Source organism: Schistocerca nitens, chromosome 10 (genome assembly GCF_023898315.1).
Source record: "Schistocerca nitens isolate TAMUIC-IGC-003100 chromosome 10, iqSchNite1.1, whole genome shotgun sequence".
In the NCBI taxonomy this organism is placed as follows: domain Eukaryota; kingdom Metazoa; phylum Arthropoda; class Insecta; order Orthoptera; family Acrididae; genus Schistocerca; species Schistocerca nitens.
This window is the reverse complement of record NC_064623.1, coordinates 143,474,858-143,495,589: the sequence shown is the minus strand read 5'-3', so window position 1 is coordinate 143,495,589 and position 20,732 is coordinate 143,474,858. Positions and strand designations below refer to the sequence as shown.

The 20,732-nt window shown below is 43.6% G+C and overlaps 1 protein-coding gene across 5 annotated transcripts in view; it reads right to left on the bottom strand.

Annotated features, from left to right (window-relative positions):
• LOC126210127 (glycogen synthase kinase-3 beta) overlaps positions 1-20,732 on the bottom strand; it is a 325,023-nt gene that overhangs the window by 156,383 nt on the left and 147,908 nt on the right. The window contains exon 2 of one of the 5 annotated variants that reach the window (XM_049939271.1): positions 9,192-10,690. The exons of the other annotated variants lie outside the window; for them this stretch is intronic. Coding sequence (XP_049795228.1) covers positions 9,192-9,438 — 247 coding nt within the window. The 5' untranslated portion in view covers positions 9,439-10,690. The remainder of the gene's footprint in view (positions 1-9,191; positions 10,691-20,732) is intronic. 5 annotated transcript variants of the gene reach the window in all.

Here is a 20,732-nt window from a genome sequence, read left to right as displayed (position 1 = left end):
CCCGAACGATTTACACAGTATTCGCACTTGTTTTAATGAATGGCGGCTCTCTTTCGAAATGCATTAGATGCAAGTTCAGGTTCCTACTAATCAAAACGAAGAACCTGACATCGTGATATTACGAAGTGATAAAATAACAGGGCCTCTCAGGAGGCTTAAACACTTAGGGTTGATGGCACAAGGCGATGTCACGAAACGAACACTTCATGTTTTCAGCAGGAACGCGAATAGAAGAGTTAGATTTGTTGGCAGGATGCTGTGAAGTGGAAGCATCATGTAAGGAAAGAACACACAAACAACTGTTGCGATTTCCTAGTAAAGCTCACGTGTTTGGGGCCTTTAATAGGTTGATCACAGCAGTCGTCAAAGTACATTTTCATCTGTATTCCGCAATCCACATAAACGGTGCCACTTTCGAAAGGTACACGAGAAGAACGACTGTCAATGAGCTCCAATTTCCCTTATTCTCAAGCCTTAGTCATTTCACGAGATAAGAGTGGGAGAAAATAGTGTTGGCCGATATTTCTCGGAATGTAGGCTCTCTGAACAGGAGTTCTCCCCGCGATGCACAATTTCCCCTCCCCTCCCCCTCCTACCGCCCCCCCTTTTGTTCTTACTAGTTCTGAAAGCAGTTCCGAGATTATCTCCACTCGCCACTCTACGTTATAGGAGAATTAACAGTACGCTCAGCGAACTTAAATGGAAATCGTAAGAAACATACCAACATTTTTACGAGAATCTTTGGGCAAATCTCGAGTTCTGTTTCCCGAAATGGGCAATAGAAGCCACTGACTACGTCGCGTATCTCGGGCAGGTATGATGAGAGTAAGCAGAGATAGGTCCTACGGCGTTATTCCAGATAGGGACTAGAAATGTGTTTGATTTAAATGGCACAAATCCTTGTGACACATTAATCCACTCCTCTCCTTCAAATCCATTTCCTACATGAGGCCACTCCCACATACTCCGTTGGAAAAGCCCTAGTTCATACAGCTGGAGGGGTGATGACGTTCACACAGAGGAGGAGCACATCTAGACAGACACGCAGAGAATCGACACTGGTCGCGTCAAATATTAACTGTTAAGAGTTAATTACTACCTGTTACTGGCGTACTTCACCGACCGTAATCTGCTTATCAGAAACATTTACCTTTCCTCGCTCTTCGGCTTCATTATCTGGTAATTTATCTCAAAGACACGAATTCATGTTTCCATCTCTTGTCATTTCTTCGTCAGCGATACTGTGAGTGATAATGTGTGTTAAGCTAATGGCCGTAACCTGTTTTCTCTATACTGTAAAGCGTGGCCGAGGAATGAGAGCATTTCATGAGCAATCAACGCAAGCCGTCCCACCTCTACGCCAGTGAATCCGTCTTCTACTTAGCGTGAACCAGCACTACAGATTTCTGCCTGTTGTGATGGGCCCGTAATATTGCGCATTGCCACAACTTGCTAAATGCCGTTGCTGTCCTCTGCTGAGCAGATAAATCGGCGGAGGTATTACGTAATGACAGAACGACGTCCAGACTGTCTGCAGAAGATGAACTGTCAGTTCTTCGGCACCACTACATGCCTCATTACCAGACAGCGTCTCGTATGACTGTCACCAATTTATCTGCGTGTTAAGGGACCTCACCAGGAAATAACATTCAAAACTCGCTCACGTAGGGCAGGGCATCTTGGAATCAGCGCAAAAGCAAACCTAGTGGCTCTGTGAGTGTGGAGATAAATAAAAATCTCATTGCTTCCCATCCTGGAGCCGACGGCGTACTTAAATGTCAGGGGTCCAGAAAGATTTTAGTACTCCAGTACGACGAAAAGAGTACTGTAGGCTGTTTTCACATCACCATTCTACGACATTTTATCGGAGCATTGGAACTGTATGCACACGTACATTTCAGAGTCCATACTAGACGGCAACCTCGACAGCTCTCCGTTTTGCACTGCACTCGCATTCGGGACATTGGCAGTTTAATTCACGTCCGGCCATGGAGATTTCAATTTGCCTTTTTGTCCCCTCGAGCACTTAGAGAAATACTGGGATGGCTCATTTGAAAAGGACAGTCGGTTTCCTTGCCCATCAATACCCCATTCGGGCATTAACTCAGTCTCTAACAACCTCTTCGTAGACGAAACTTTAAGGTTTAATCTTCTTCCTCCCCCCCCCCCCCCCCCACCTACTTTCTACCAGCTTTTTCCTCCCTCCCTTTTTTTGCACAGAGGACGCTGGAACTTAATTGTATGTAAAGTCGTCGATAGGTGTAACTTTGAGTGGGCCTCAGGAAACATTGGATGCTTTGCTGTACATGTTGTGTGTTAACGACATGACTGACAATATTACTAGCAACCTCAGACATTATGATGCAGTTACCTCTAATAAAGTACTATCTGAAAGAAGCTGCAAAAATATTCAGGCAAGACCTTGATAAGTTTTGAAAGCATTGCAAATATAGGCAACTTGTTTGAAGCGCAAGGAAATTAGACATTTTGCACTTCACAAAACGAAAGTAGCTGGTATTCTGTGACTGTAATGTCAGTGAGTCAGCTGTAATCGGTCAGCTCATGCAAAAACCTGGGTTTAGCACTTCCTGATATTTCCATTTCATATACTTACAAAGGGCCAATCATGGGCAAAACAAGTGGAAGACCTGGGTTTATTGGTACAATGCTGAGAAACTGCAGTGTGTCTACAAAGGAGATTACATAATCACTCTTGAGACCAATACCGAATAGGACTAATGAGCGAAGTTGAACGTATACATAATTCACCTTGCATAAAAGGAAAATTCGCATTACTTCCCCGACAAGTTAGAAATTTAATCTGTTCTGACGTCATGCTCATCGAAACGAGACAAGACTTCGAAAGCAGTCTGTTGTTACTAAGTCTTGCACAGTCTTTCACACATTTTCCTGTTATTAGACGCTTATGTGTACACCGTTTGTTGAAAATGACGCATTTTCTTTGCAACTAAAGTTTTATTTTGGAGTTATTCTCTCGTTTATGTTTTGTTGCTGCAGTATTAATCTGCCGTTGCGGCCAAAAGTAAAGTTCTATGTTAGAGTTCAATTCTTACCTCTCAAAATTATTAAAATTTAACTGAAAACTAAAATGAAAAATTCTTGTAATTCCAAAAAAGTCCCGTGTTTCTCGCGAATTTCCCGGTTGTTCCGGAGCGTATAAACCCTGGATAATCACGCACAGAGGCATTTAAAAAGTAATTCCTCCCGTGCTCCACGCGCGAATGAAACGCGAAAAATCCCCAAAAACTGATACAGTGGGACGTACCCTACGCCTCACACTTCAGTGATTTTCGGAGTATTAATGTAGAAATCTACACAGTTGCAGTCAACCACAGTCCAGAAACAAATGTACAATACTAGAATAATAAAATGATTAACACCATTTGTCACACTTTCAGCAGCGTAGTTTCCAATCGCAAAATTCTTTGCTCACATTTCCTGATATTTGTTGTCTACTGGAAGATAAAATTAGTTGAAAAATGTGAGTAGTTTTTCTGACCAAGCGAGACGGAGCAGTGCTTAAGACTGTGGACTCGCACTGGAGACGAACGGGATTCAAAATCTCAAAATACGAATTCAGATTTTCCGTGATTTTCTTAAAATAAGAGCGAATGTTAATGTTCCTCTGCAAATACCATGGCAGCTCACCGACTCACCTCACGCACTTTTAACTGACTACAAAATGCATTTCGAAGTCTTCACTTCGTATAAAACGCCTATGACTGAGCGACGTACAATCCTACTGTACCCCCATAGCCTTGAAGTATCAAAGTAATTTCATTCCATTGAAAAATAAGAATTTACAATAGCGCAATTTCAGTTTACATGTTCTACTCAGTGCCTGGTTTCCCCTATACAGTTGGGAGGGTCTAACGGACGACTGCAAAATGGTCCGTATGTGTGACGGGAAATTCGTGTGGACTCTGTAGAGTTCCTGGAAAGGTACAGGGCCTCCTGAAATCCGACTCCAGAACCGTAGCGACTCCTGTCGTGGTGACCGATGTATGTGGTCACGCAACTTTTAAAAATACCACCACAGTCGTAAAGCGCAGCAGAGTCGCGACGACTCAGGAAACACACAGTTACGAAATTTACGACGTTCACGACCCCCAGGGTGGGCGGGTGAATCAGTTTCTTTACTCAGCAACAGCCAGACAAGGTTAGAGTCGACGGTTTGGAACTGTGGAATGTGATACTACTAAGCAATTTCAGCTGGAAAAAAAATAAATAAAAAATTAAAAAAAATACGCACACGTCTGTTGTTAACTGTGAGCTCCGATGCCATGCAGTTCCAAATATTCTGCTATACACTTTGCTCTGCATATTGAGATAAGGAGATGGCACTGGGCTTCAGAAATAATTCAGCGTAGGGTCTCCTGCGAGAACACAGCAGGTATGGTAGTTAGTAGGAAAATCTGACAAGGCTGAAAATTTGGAGCAACAGAAGCAAAAACGTCCCAGAAAACGTGTGTCCGCAGGAGAGTCGTTTGCGAAAGACTGCGAATGTATGTTTACGAGCCGTCACTGATTCCATACTGAAGTTTTGGCCTGCGTAGAACAAACGTATCAACAGACGACAATGTTATCGCAGTCGGGAGTGGGAACGCGTTCGCTTCGGTCGACTAGTCGTGGGTCAGCGAGTGACCGGGGCTGTCGGTATATGCAGAACTGACCTGAAAGCATTGACTGGGCGGCGACTACATCGCCGCTGCAGTTGTTTACTGTAACCTCGCCGCATCTTTGTACTGTAAACTCCTCTATTAAGCCTACATCTAACTTCGGTCAAATATAACCAAAACAATACCTAAACGAGAAAGAGTGTACGGTTTGAACATATAGTAATACCTAAAAAATATATTATAAAATGTAATAATTTGATACGAAGCAGATTTTATTAGCGGTTTTCTACATTTATGATAACTCAAAATGTTTTCTTTGTTTGCTTGCTTGCTTGCAGCATTTGGTATCGTCTGCGCATCTCGCTTTGTGTAAATGCGCGTTAACTGCCGTGTAGACCCAACAGCACAAGGTGTGTTCTGTATGGTTTCTCGCGGAGCCGAAGTCTCTTCAGTGGTACATCGTCGTTTTCAGACCTCTACCAACTGACTAAAGATGGCAGTTATCACTGGGACAACCTGTTTTCGGTTATGTGTTTTTTCTGAACAACAGCTTTAATTGGACTGTTAAAATCGCTAATATTCGGTTTTTTAAAGAACCGATTTTCGGTTCTTTATTCCTATAATGTCCTGTAATAAAGGGAGAAATCGAATACAGACTGAAAAATTTTGACTCCATCACCATCAGTTTCAAGGTACATAGAATCAAAATATTAAATGAAACACGCTGATAGAAGAAAACAGTCTGCCCACGGTTTGGCGCTTTTCTCGAAATGTGACAAATATTTGGCTACCGCAAAAAATTACCAGTGTTATTCAATTTTTTGACACGCTGCTCAAAAATCATGCTGTAATCAGGGATCATACGAATATTGAATGCTGAAACGTGAAAAATGAGATTGAAGACCTATTTTTCGAGTTAATTAGCCCTTTTCAAAGCAGATAAAAGCACGTTATGTAGATACAGGCAGCACACCACCTTCTTCCTGTTTTTAATGCACACTATGAATGAACTTAAGTTTTCAGTTTTCTCCCCCCGCATTACGTCACATGTTTGTTGAGGCGTAGGGGGAGGGGGGGGGGGGCAAAAATTGTAAAGGCAGACAAAGGAATGGACAAAGTAAGGAGGTTAAGATGGAAGTAGTTTGCAGTGGTTATTTATGAATGAAGAGGCTTGCACAGGATAGACCAGCATGCGAGCCGCATCAAACCCGTCTTGGGATTGAAAACAGTAACGTACTAAATAGATAAAACTTTCACGGGTGAAAGTATACGGCAGCACAAGCAAAAAAGTTCCATTGCTCATTACTCCACAAACGAGCCGTTTGCGAGATGATATCGTTGAAAATCGAGTTTTCTGCCGGTAAACCACGTCTTACTTGCACTGCAGCATTACCATCAGAAAACCCGAGTTTCTACAATGATAACGCGTCGCCAGGAAAACATGAAGACCTATGTCTGCGAGATGTTTTCACCGACTTCAGTGTGAAATATTAACCTAATTTATACAATTTTTTTGAGATGTCAACTTCGTGATCAATTGCGATAGCTGCAGGAATGCTGCGGCGTAAGTCTGATAGTTCGCTCACTGTACACTTGATTCGTGATAAAGCCCACAGAAAAAAAATCAAGTGGCGTAATGTCCGGGTCAATCGACTGTAGCCTGTGGAAGTGCATGCTTGGCGTGGTGGCCTGACATCGAAAGCAAACTCCCAGTTTCCCAAATCAGCTTGTCCTGTTTCTTCATCGTTGCGTGTTACGACTGCAATCCAGTAAAACACTTGAAGAGAAGTGGAATACGGGTTAGATGTCTGTCACGCCACTAATGGCGCGTACATCGAAGTGTACTGCATACGTAAACATATTTTGGGTTTCAAAGTTATAGAAACAAACCGTCAACAAATACTTCAATTATTTCTCAAATTATTATAATAATGTTTAACCCGAACACGCTGTTTTAACACTTCTTCAGGAATTTACAATTAACTGTTCACTTGCACCTGTCAAAGGTCACATGTCGTCCTCTCCTTTGGATGCCACACTGCAGTCGCCTCTGCGGTAAGTTACTAATTATTTCGAACACCCCCGGATCATCTTGTAAAATACTTCTTTTGAGAGATGAGCCCAGACAGAAAAATCCAGAGGTCAGGTGATCTTGGAGGCCAAGGCGCACATCCAGTTGGGCCTATCCAACTTCGACTGTATTCGCGCCTAAGATGTCATCCGTGCCGCATCACGAATGTACCACATTCCCCACCCGTGGGCCAAGGGTACGGTTTGAGCCCACTTACATGGGGACTTTATCACACAAAAACACGAACGCACACGCACACCATGGTTTAACGTCTTGCCGACGACTACTACATTAGATACGCAGCTGAGGCTACGCTTGGGTAAGGGAAAACAAGTAAATGACTGTGCTCTTTCGAAGGAACCATCCTGGCATTTCCGTTAGATGTTTTCGGGATACCATGGAAAACCTGCATCTGGATGGCAGGACGGGGACTTTCACCGGTGTCCTCCCGAATACCAGCACAGTGTGTTACGACTGTTCTCATCTCCCTCTCGGTCCTTGGTGTGGACAATGAGCAGTCTAGCGTACACGTTCCCACAGTTAAGGAAGTCACAGTCTGTCCAACACATCAGCGTCTCCAGGAATAGCTGGGTTATGAGCGTTTCCTGCCTGTTGTTTACTTTAAAGGAAGTGATGCAACAGTGTTACTAATACAGAGTGTGGCAATGGATGATAAGTGGAAGAATGGAGAACAAATGCAAGGACATTAGTTCAGCCGTAACACGGGCAACTTATGGGTGTTAAAGTCTTTCTATACATTATCATGAATTACATAAATGCATCGTATGTTCTGCAGCACTTCTAAGAAGGTGTTATTGTTAAGTTTGTAGTCCTAAAAAGCATTCTGCATATCGGGGAAAATATAACTCATCATGACACCAGAAGTGTTAAAGAGATAGAGGAATTTAAATAGTTTTGAGATGAACTGTTGATAATGCAACGAAGAAATCTTCGTACTAATGGTCAGCGCACAAATTGTGGTTTGAATACCGAAGTGTTTCACTAGTCACGCTTCCTTTGGAGGTGGTACACCCTTAGCTTCCTCAGACATTGAACTGACACGTAAAGGAAGGAAGATTGGGTACGCATCCCGTCGACATCGATGTCATTAGAGAAGGAGCACAAGCTCTCATTATGTCAAGGATGGGGAAGGAAATCGGCCGTGACCTTTTTAAAGAACTATCCCAGCATTTGCCTAGATCGTCTTAGGGAAATCACGGAAAATCTAAATCTGGAACGCCGTCCTCCCGAATTTGAGTTCAGTGTGTTAACAACTGCGCCACCTCGCTCGGTGAACTGGCAGGTACCGATGGGGTCCGGCAGTTTAAGGTGGACTCCGAACTGTGGAGCAAGTTGACTTTTTTCACATAAACCATTGCCAGAGGTTCAATAAGATGTACGTGCCAAAACGTTCTAAGACAGGATGGTAACTGAACCGCGGGCCTTTGTATGTGTAGTTTACCACACAACTATATTTAACTACTACTTTCCTGACAGGCCGAGGAGCACTGGTTCGGCGCCCAGAAGCACTGAGGAGTTTTTTTTCAGTAATTTAAAACGACAGCATTGAGGAGGATGAGGTGGGTCTCTGAATACGTATTAACACCTGATCAACAGAGGAAGCGAATGGTGTCTGGATAGCTTTGGTTCTGGTCATGTACGGAGAATAAGAGGAAAGCTGAGGAAATAGGAGGGGGGATTAATGTGTGGGAAGAAACGGAAACGCTGAGCCCTAGGCGTGCGACTTAACAACGTGAAACTGAAGGTTGGACAAAGACTCAAGGCGCGCGCGCTCGCGCGCGAGAGAGAGAGAGAGAGAGAGAGAGAGAGAGAGAGAGAGAGAGAGAGAGAGAGAGACTGTTAGTTCACAAGAATGAAATGCGTAACAAGGCGAGAAAAATGCTAACCTCATCTGGGTGCATACTCCACTGATCGCGGTATAGATGCACAAAGAGACTGCCTTTAGTAGGGGCCTGGACAAGTTCCAGCACGTCCGATTGCGAACGTTGTGGTGTGTTTTCACGTACCTGGTGCATCCAATGAGGACATCTCGTGCATCCATAATATGTTTCAAATATGCTACGTGTACTTTTCTCTAGAACCTCTCAAGATTAAAGTTCATTTTTGTGGTATGTATACCATTCAATGTACAACCATGTTATACTGATGCGCATCGATCCCAAGGAGAACTGTGGCTTTATCCGGAGATAAACAGCGCAAGAGACAAACACAGGGCGCGGTATATTATTCCAATCAATGAGGAACTTACGAAATGATGGTACTGTTCCTTTAGCATCTGATTGGGAATTGGGCGAGCTATGTGAGGAATGATAAAAATCCAACCGATTATTGTTCAGCATGGATCCCCAGGAAGGTCAGGTTCTTCTGGTCTTCATAACCAGCTTTACACTACATGGGCGTCCATATAACTTCACCAGAGCACTGAACACGGTGTGCGCAGCTATAGACTGGGAACTCACGTATGGCCTGTCGGAGCTTCCTGAGAAAGGTGCGCAGGTTGCCGGCGGCAGGCGCGGGGGCGGCGGCAGGCGGCAGGTCTGGGCCGGGGGCGATGCCTTGGGAGGCGGTCAGCGCCTCCTTGACGGCCAGGTGCTCGCGCCGAGACCGCACCACCGCCGTGTCCGCCATCTGGTGCCAGGCGGCCGCCCCTCCCGAGCGCTGGCCGCGGGGCAGCACCAGCGAACGCTCCTCCAGGTTGGGCGCCATAGCTCTCTGCTGCCGCCGACTCTCCAGCACAGGGGGGTCCGCAGTCCAGCAGGGGAGGGTCGACGAAGCTGGTCCAGATGGGTAACAACTGCCACTTTATCACCGGGGGAGAGGGAATTCTCCCGATGCCGCGACAGGCTCCACGAGACGGGGCGATTCCAGATGCGCCAACAGCAGTGTCTACAAGGCTGTCGCAGATGCGATCGACGTAGCTACTGGTACTCGAGCAAAAGGGGTCCCGATAGTGACCACGATAGGCCCGAGGAGATTAGTGTGGATATGACCGAGGTAACGTCGACGATGCAGGTCCAGATGGGGACCATCTGGCACTTTATCATAAATGGGTGAGGTCCTCAATGCGACCACGGTATGTGTCTGAAGAAGCAGGTCCACCAGATGCGACTACAATACACTCCACAAGGCTTGTCGAGATGTGATTGGCGTCGTGACCAGCACTTACCACAATCTGGATAAGACGGTCTCAATGAGGCGAGACCAGATGTAACTTCGGCACTTTCTGATAACTCTACACACGTCTAATACACAGATGCACTCAGACGCCACACAAATTCTAACGTGATCTACACGTCAATATCGTGAAATGCGGAAAATCGTGCTCATCACTGAAGACACACCACTTCCTTCAATTGCTTAATTTCACACACTCGCAAGAACCCAAACAGCACAAAGATAGTGTCACTACGAGACGCCAATATCACCAAGCTGTGTTTACAGCGACGGTCCACTGCGAGTGCACCCAGCCGTCTATCTTCTTAAGCACTCACCCTCAACTGGCGCTGGCAATACAGAACTTTCAAACCAGTCCACTAGTTTTAGTGTGTACCACCGATGGTTCACTCCCGCCTTCGAGTTTGCCAGCCCGTACAGAACATTATCGCTGCCGCGAGCACTGACGACCGGAGAGGTTACCACTGCAGAAGCGACGTCATCAGCGATATCGCCATTCAATGGGACGCACACTCTCAACTCGAGTGGCGCGTTTCCTCGGGAACTGCTCTTTTTATCGGGCGATGGGAAGTCCGTCACTGATTCTCCAGCTGCGTAACGGCGCCTTTATCTCCTCTCTGGCGACCGTTCGCGGTTTCACCACACACTGTAGCTCCCGTAAATCCTTGCACGCAGACTTCTGAATGGAACGATATTTGTCTGGAGTAGCTTTAGCAGACTGTCACATCCGCACTGCTACTGGAAGCTCGAATGGAAAAATGTTCCGCCCACGCACAGCACCACACTGCAAGACATAACGGGATTACACGTCTAGTACAAAAACCTAAACCTTTGCCTGTCAGTAGACTGGAGTGCTCTCGCTGAAGGCGTTACTTACTGAAATGTCTCTCTGCAATTGAGGCAATGCGTCGGTACTGGTATCGTACAACAGCAGAACAAAGCACTGATCAATAACACTTGTGAATCACAAGGCAGTAAACAGAGACAGTTGTATGAGATGAAATGATACTTATAGTCACCTTCGATCTCTACTAGTAAGTCAAGCAATGAAATGCACTAGTTAAGGTGGCACCAATGGGCGAACAGAGGGTTTCACTGTAGTTCAGGACACGATGGAGATAAAAAACCAGGGCAAGAGTATCCTACAGATCTACCAGAGTTGTCTGAAGGATGGAATGACGCCACCCAACTGTTTATGGTGAAGTTTCCTGCAGTGGTTTGAGTTTGCTACAGAGTACTAACTGAGTGTAATGAATGAAGGGAAACAGTTAAGCTGAAAGTAGCAGCTGTGAAATAACGTTTCTGCTGAAGAGCCCTACAGAAATAGAAGCTTCATACGGTTATCTAGCCAACTGTATAATTTTTCGGCTCTCGCTCAGCGAAAACCCCGGTGTCAAGGTTGTGACAAAAGAAGGAAAAAGCTGCGCCGATATCTCGTCTGGGCGTTTTGCCAGATGATAACGACTGACGCCTTCGTCGATCGCTAGCTGCTTATTATCCACGCGCTGAGAAACTGGCGCCTGTAGCAACAGAGCCCTACAGGACAATTGCAACGTTAGAATTTCAAACCAGTGGCCACCGAGTATCCGCCAAGTATTCTGCGGCTGCGTACATGACAAATTAACGCTCGAACACAGCAAATAAAGTAGTTGCACAGCAGTCTCGAGAGCTTAGAGGCAACACGACGAATGACTGGCACACTCGACTGCCCTGCAGCACTCTGACGTCACGCGCTCGCAGCAACGGCGCTGGCACAGATAACAGGAGATGACTGGACGCGGCAGGATTTCGCACTGCACTGCTGTGAGCTCCCCGCTGCCGACACACACACACTCGCGACGTTTCCCCCCTACCCGCAGCTCAAGCGAGGCTTCTTGGGCGGCAGTCGTGCGGTTTAAAAAACACTTGGCTGTGCGCACGCGCGAACGCGCAGCGTTCTTACCAGTTCCCGCCACGAGCCTAAGGGCTCCGCCGAAGACCACGGTGCGTGACCTGACGGACTTCGCGATCATGTTCGTTCGTGTATTTTGTATGTGATGTCAAACCGGCAGTCTTTGATTTTCTTTATTTGAAGGCACTAATTTCTTAATGCAGTAAGACATAATACTAAATTTAAAAAATTATAAAATAAAATTTCTTCCAAAACTTCCGAGGGCCGTAAGAATAACATATTTTGCTGTCGTTGACATAGCCGCCGCTCCGAAGTATAAAAATGGGATTTGGAAACAAACGAAACAAGCGGGTGTATGGAAAACTAAGAATATTAACAGACACAATCAGAAAGCGGAAGATTACTTTTTATTATCGCATAAAGGAATGGATAACAAGATTTCTAGATTTCCGGAAAGCTTTTGACACCGTTCCTCACAAGCGGTTTCTAATCAAGCTGCGGGCCTATGGGGCACCGTCTCAGTTGTGCGACGATTCGTGATTTCCTGTCAGGAAGGTCGCAGTTCGTAGTAATAGACGACAAATCATCGAGTAAAATTGAAGTGTTATCAGGTGTTCCCCAGGGAAGTGTCCTGGGACCTCTGCTGTTCCTGGTCTATATGAATGACCTGGGTGACAGTCTGAGCAGTTCTCTTAGGTTGTTCGCAAATGATGCTGCAATTTACCGTCTAGTAAGGTCATCCGAAGACCAGTATCAGTTGCAAAGCGATTTAGAAAAGATTGCTGTATGGTGTGGCAGGTGGCAGTTGACGCTAAATAACGAGAAGTGTGAGGTGATCCACATGAGTCCCAAAAGAAATCCGTTGGAATTCGATTACTCGATAAATAGTACAATTCTCAAGGCTGTCAATTCAACTAAGTACCTGGGTGTTAAAATTAAGAACTTCAGTTGGAAAGATCACATAGATAATATTGTGGGGAAGGCGAGCCGAAGGCTGTGTTTCATTGGCAGGACACTTAGAAGATGCAACAAGTCCACTAGAGAGATAGCTTACACTACACTCGTTCGTCCTCTGTTAGAATATTGCTGCGCGGTGTGGGATCCTTACCAGGTGGGATTGACGGAGGACATCGAAAGGATGCAAAAAAAGGGCAGCTCGTTTTGTATTATCACGTAATAGGGGAGAGAGTGTGGCAGATATGATACGCGAGTTGGGATGGAAGTCATTGAAGCAAAGACGTTTTTCGTCGCGGCGAGATCTATTTACGAAATTTCTGTCACCAACTTTCTCTTCAGAATGCGAAAATATTTTGTTGAGCCCAACCTACATAGGTAGGAATGATCATCAAAATAAAATAAGAGAAATCAGAGCTCGAACAGAAAGGTTTAGGTGTTCGTTTTTCCCGCGGGCTGTTCGGGAGTGGAATGGTAGAGAGATAGTATGATTGTGGTTCGGTGAACCCTCTGCCAAGCACTTAAATGTGAATTGCAGAGTAATCGTGTAGATGTAGATGCCGACAAAAAAATATTCAACTTATTTCACAAAAATTCGAGATCCAAATTTCATGGTTTATGGAAGTCACGAAAGTATAGAGGAGCTGGGAATAACATACAAAGACACAGGAAAATGACATGAATTCAAGGAAAAGGTACAAAAAAATCGAGGGTTCCCAGTACAAAACACTGAAGAGTAGAGGAGATGAATGGACAGAAGAAAGAGAACAACACAGAAGAATAAATTAATTCAAGGGAAACCTAAAATAAGGAAAATAATGTTATACATCATCTATTTCAAGTGGCCTGTGTTGGCCAAATTCGAACAACAACAACAACAACAACCAACAGCTGAGTGTGTAGCGTCGAAGTCTACTAATATCAAGTCACTGGTTCGAATCTCTCCACTATTAAGTCTTTTTACTTTAAGTTCTCTATTTATCAATAAATGGAAATGTTAATTGACAAACACTGATTAATTGTATTTAATAAACATAGCACTGTATTTTTTATTGCTGATCGTATAAAAGAAAATTTAATGGAGACATGCGCTATGCCTAATTCTTAACTGAAAGAGTCATATAGATTAGTTCTATTGCTAAATCAGTAAATATAAAAACTTAATTTTTATCTATTTGGCGTTTCGAGTTTTTGTATCAAATTTTGATACATATCGCGCGATTAATAATTAAAAAAATATAAATATGCTATTTTTATTAAAACTGCGATTCAATATTTGTTAATCAGCATTTTCATTTGTTTACAAAAATGCACCTTGAAGTAGAAAGATATTACTAGCGAGATTCGAACCAGATATTTTGAGCGATTACTAGAGGTACACACTGAGCTACTGCTGTCTACATTCGTGAACTCCACATATTTTGTATCTAACAGCGCTTGAAAATATAATCTGCAAAAGCGATTTTTTCCAGTTTCTTGCAGAAATGCGTTGTACTGCTTTAGGAACTCAATGGGCACGCATTGCGCTTCAAGTTATGTAAGTATGGGAAAAATCGAAGACGGTAGAGCAGATCGTAAGATTACTTTGTAACCTTAAATCGACAATTTATGAACAAAAATTTGTGACTCGGTTGACGATTTCTTGGCAGGGCACACCTATCTTGGATGGGAGGCCAGCGACACAATGATGTAGAGGTAACTCGAGGTGTACCGCCAGGGAAGTGTTCTGGGATACTTGCTGCTGAAACTGTATATTGATGAACTTCCAGACAATATTCATAGTGACCCCAAACTTTTCGTAAATGATGCGGTTATACGTAAGGAACCGCTATTTGGAAAAGCGGTACAAATGTGTAGCAATATTACGCTAATATTTCAAAGTGATGCAGAGACTGGCAATTTAAATGTAACTCCATTTAAATGTCCAGGAATGTAAAATTGTGCACTTCGGAAAACAAACAAAACTTAGTAGCCTAGGATTACAATATCAATGTTATATTTATTGATAGAAGAACATAACGCGAAATGTGGAACAATAATTACTCTTAGAAAAAGCCACTTACTCTTACTTTTGAACCGTAGCGTTTTTGTGAAAATTCTTTTACTGTTTAATACGTCCTACATAATGAATACAATGTTTATACACTCCTAAACTGTTTAATCTATATTTCCATACAAAGCCGTTGCATTTTGGCCGCTAAGGGTCAGGGCTAGGTTGTTAACAGCTTCTGAGACGCTTGGAGACTAGCAACGACGGCGTCATTTAAACGCTGTACGACTGAGGGACATCGTACTAGGCTTTTAGTGGTTATGAGATGCGAGCGTGTCCGCTGGTAACAGCGCACAGGGGCGTGAGGCCGTATGACGACGCTGCACGAACAAATATTATAAAATTTGCGCGGTACCAAACAAGAAATTGGTTACTTTCTTCGTGTTACTGTATTCGTTACTCATTCACGATGAAGCGACTGGACGGATTTGGATGGACTTTGGAATGGAGGTAGCTAATGATATGAATATAAAAAAAACACCTGTTCCCGTGGGAAATACTGCTTTTCAAACACACGAACAATAATGATATTTTCCACGCTAGGCCTGTCCAATCTTGATATTATTTACTCCCTTTTCCTGGCAAATCTGGTAATTAGCTACACGGCGACGTAAAAAAATTTTCATCAAGTAAACGAGCGAGTCGTCAGCGACGTGTATTGTCACCTTCACCTTTCGTCTTCTTTTTCTTCTTCGATGTCGCGCGGTGTGGTAGGCCGCATGTGGCTCGCAACTCAATACGTCGAACAGAGAACGTCTGTGATGGCGCATACGAGTGGATTGTAGGTTTCAGCATTAAAATTCCTATATTAATAGATGTTTAACCGCGACTAATACCGCGGGACGCAGCTAATAATAAGAATAATAAATTGGCGAAGTTCATTTATAGTGTAATACGGGCCCAGGTCTAAGCCGCGACGACGACGAAAGGATACGCGACTGGGAAGAAGCGCAGACTGGAGCCGCCGCCGGGTTGTGTAAGCAGCGAGGAGCAGGGCGTCTAACAAGTCGGCTGAGCCGATGTGCAAACACGCTCAGCACGATCTCTTAACAGCCGCCTTAAGCTGAAGCCGACACCGCCTGCGCCTGTTGCACAGGATTTCGAAACGACTGGCGACACTTAACATTAAGGGTCTACACAGCTGGTGTCAATAGTTCGCTGTCATCTACACGAAAATAAGTATTTACAAATATAATAACATAAAGATAGAGTAAAAGCGTGAACTGATGTTATTGTTTAAGGGCGACACACGGCAAAGTCCTCAGCACTAGGACTATAATAAAAAACAGCGGGAACCGAAGAGTGCAGTGTCTGTACAGGGTGACTGACATGCTGAAGATACGACATCCACAAACTGCTTAATACATCGAATCTATATCTCACGGCGAATATTACCACGAATACCATACAATAACGTCAGCAGTTCGTGGTTTGGTGGTTAGCGTCACTGCCTCCTTATCGGGAGGGGGGCTGGTCCCCTGTTTGGTTCCCGGCTGGGTCGAATATATCTCTTCGCTCGGGGACTGGGTATTTCTGTAGACAATCATTTAATTTCATCACAGAGACGCGCCGGTCACCGAAATGGCGTCAAATAGAAAAAAGTTGCACCATGCAACCTAACAAAGCCAGGCGGGGTCTCCCGACCAATACGAGTAGTGCCATACGATCATTTCATTTCACAATGGCAGAATATTTCAAAAAAATGGTTCAAATGGCTCTGAGCACTATGGGACTCAACTGCTGAGGTCATTAGTCCCCTAGAACTTAGAACTAGTTAAACCTAACTAACCTAAGGACGTCACACACATCCATGCCCGAGGCAGGATTCGAACCTGCGACCGTAGCGGTCTCGCGGTTCCAGACTGCAGCGCCAGAACCGCGCGGCCACTTCGGCCGGCTGAATATTTCACCGAGATACTGATCTGTAGTAACAATTCTTCAGAAACAGGGCACAGCTGTTTCTATTACGCTTCTTCACGATAGGGAGAAATACAGAATTAAGACGATGCCGGCAATGAGACTCCGTGCCATCAAAATTATTCCCAAAAGTTCTAAGAAATTTATCAGATTCTTACACTCCAAAACCAATAAGGAACAACGAATACACTTGCGTTTTGCTGATGCCACTATTTTTTCTCTTGCGTGCAGATAAACTGCAATAACGAGTGGAAAAACTTAATACAAAAGGAAGAATTTTTTTGTTAAATTTGTGGTAAGGTCTTATGGGACCAAACTACTGAGGTCATCGGTCCCTAAGCTTACACACTACTTAAACTTACGCTATAGACGACACACACCCCCGTGACCGAGGGAGGATTCGAACCTCCGACTGGAGGAGCCGTACGGACCGTGACAAGATGCCTCAGATCGCGCGGCTACCTGCGCGGCAAGAAATAGTGTGTTCAACTTCCCGTCGACGACAAGATCACTGCAGACTGAGCTTCGGATTGGAAAAACTAAACATGACGAAAGTAATAGGCCGCGCTCTTTCAAAGGGAACATAGCGCGGCATTTCTTTTAATGGTATGGAGGGTTGTCACAGTAACTCATTGCCAAACATCTCGTTTGCAGACGTCTCCATGGCTGGAAGAAATACATTTCAAATGATGGCAGAACTCTTAATTTCTGTATTTGCCGATGACACAGTTCGTCTAGCCAGCAGCGAAAACTAACTTGCTGATCTACTAGAACTTAGTCTATCACACGGATTACACGTCTATCTTAGCAAGCAGAAACTCCTGATGATCGAAGGCCATATGTCCGATATTCGAACAGGATAGGTGCAACTCACAGGTCGATTAAAGGAACTGGAAGTCTTGCGTTCTTTCATCTATATTGGGCCAAGCGTCTGCCACACGCCAAGTTGTGAAGATCAGCAGGCGGATCACGCTAGGGCGAGCGCGTATGAAGCAGCTTACCTCTATCTGGGAGAACAGAGCGGAACAATACGAAGATTCAGCAGGTACCAACACTCGTGATTTTCGTCTTCATTTACGGTTGCGGCTAGAGACAAGCAGCATAGTGATGCATTTCAGCTTTGGTGTTGGCGCACGATGCTGCGCATATAATGGACCGAAAGAACTTTTGCGTCCATTACTAAGCAACACAGTATCTCCCTAGTCGCGTTTCTTCAGAGTCCATCAAAAAATTCTCTAGTTCTTTGGGCTACAAAATCAAAAAATTATGAAAGGTAAGACCGAGCGGGAGCGAGAAAGCAGATGGGACAGATCAAAACAACGTTTCCAAGTCTACCTCATCAGTAACGCTAAGAAAAACCGATAATCGTCCGGGTTGGCGAGGCTTCGTTAACAGGTACGCCACTTGTCATCAGTACTTGGAGAGGTCGGAAAACAAGTTCCGGACGGCGATCTGAAACATCGTCCTCCCGAATGCGAGAATAGGGTGCACAAACCACTGCGCCACCGTCTTCGGCAGAACTTACAGCAAGTCTGAAAGCTGGCTTCAAAATCAAATCAATACGGCTAAAACAATGTAAAAATACCGCACGGAAAAGGAAATAGTGCAGATTACTAATAAAGTCACATAACCAATGGACGAGTCTGTCTATTTAAAGGGACTTCAACACAGCGACTGGATGGGCAATAAACAAATATTATATATATATTTTTTAAATTGACAAATTGTCAGATATTTCGTAAACTGGTTTGTCTAAACATAAGAAACAAAACAGATCAAAGAAACCTTTGAAGCGTTTAAATGACGCTCGAAATCATGTATGGTGGCTGAGATGTTCAAATGTTACTGACGTGTGATCACACAGAGATATTCTATGAGGCAAATATCCTCTACTGCTCTTTAAAATGCTCAGTCACACACTTTCAACTAGCCCCTCATACGCTATAAGTGATTTTGTGGATCATTCAAAAGCGCGTCAAATTTTTCTCTGTTCTATTTTATTTTTTACTCTTGGAAAAATAATTCCCCACACGTTTGTCCGGTTTTTTCAATTTTGCTCAGAAAGCATGAAATTTATTTACATATCGATCCGTTTATTATTATTATTATTATTATTATTATTATTATTATTATTATTATTATCATCATATAGATCAATAGAGTGGAGACGTTTCAATTTATGCTGTGATTTGATATTTCTGACACTTCGTTTACAAATCTAGTAGCAGCTGTTCTTGAAAGATTTCAATTTTTCCCTCAATTACTAAGTTTTTCTTAATTACACACATTACTTTCAAGAAATTAAATATTTTTTTTAAAAAAACTAGATTTCACACTAGTCAATTTGATATCCAATTTGTCAACTCCCAATCTTCGTTTGGCTATGAAAATTCGGATAAAAATCCATTGCGTAATTTTTAGATCTCGCTCCGCTCAAACATTTGGCCAATAATGGTCTGGAGCACTTTTCCTAAACTAAATAGGATTTCTGAAACTAAGCTTCATATGTGACTGAGAAATTCTGGATTATTGGAAGACATAGAATCGTAATTAAAACAAAATTCGAAAGCCGAGGACTGCAGGGAGTTTATGGAAATTCACGTTTGGTAATACATGTAACAGCCTCTGTTCAGCAATGCGGAATGGAGAAACTAATTTCAGTACAGCGATTTTTTTTAACTCGTCGGGAGAGGAATGAAGTAATTATGTTTATAGTCAAAATATTCGTGTAGAGCCGGGAAATTTGATGGAGGTGAAGAGAATTTTGACGAAACAGCGTAATTTTACTTCCATCCCCAACACCGCATAACGATGGAACTAAATTAGTGTTTACGGCGGGCTTCAGCTATACACATTTCATTTGGCGAGGATACGAAGCACTGTTACATTGCCCGAACGATACTTCATTTTATTGCTATGTATACTTTTGTACAACCCACTCGTGGTACCGGCACGTTATTTATGAAATCTGTGAAAGAAAGAAAGAAAGAAAGAAATAGCGAACAGATCCGAAATGCACGGTTTTGATTCAGTCTCACCGCAGCGACGAGAATGTCTACAGTTCTTGATGCTGCTGAGCAACAGTCATACAATAATACTTAAATGAACACACCGTCATTTGGCTGTATTGTTGTTCATTTAATAACGACCTTTGATTCGGCCTTTTATGCCATTTTCAAGTGACTAAGTTTATGTAATTAACATATATTGCAGGACATCAAGCTCAACATTGGCCATAAATTAAAAATATTGGCCCCCCACGAAATGCCAAGATAACGATTTTACATTGGCAGTTCGTGGGGAGCCTACTATGAGCTTGATGACCTGCAATATATGTTAATGACGAACTCAATCACTTGAAAATGGCATATAAGGCCGAAACCTACGTCGTAATTAAATGAACAACAATAGAGTCAAATGGCGGTGTGCACATTAAAAAAGTATGTATTTCATGGAGCGTCAATCTCAATGAAAATCAGAATAAACGGCGAATTTATCAAAAAGTTAATGCGTGTCGTTTGGTTCCGCATTTCAATCAGGCACTCAAAGGGGAGGTAGTGGGACTTATGTCATTCCTACACGTATTTATGGGATTAAGACAGTGCGATAAAATGAAACAGTGTAAGTTCGATAGGATACTTGTGTGTTCGTCACGCCGGAAGCGTACGACGGACAGGTTGATATTACCGTGGATTCTTTGATGCAACAACAATCAAAACTGTCAGATGTGGTTGGGAGAGCTTGACTAAGAAGCACGTGTTTTTGTTTCTTCGCTGCCATCAACTTGGTGAGGGTAGAATTGGATCCTGCAGGGTTCTCGGTTATTGCGACTGTTGAAAACCAGAGGTCGTACACATCAAGATCGAAAGTTCACGCAGCAAACATCCGACACAAATCCACAGTTTGTGGTGAGTTTACAGTAGGCAGTAGTACAGCGTCAAGTTAGGGTAATAGTTTTCGTGGTGGTTGTATGTACAAGACTATAATCCAAGCGCCGGAAGGCCACAAACGTAA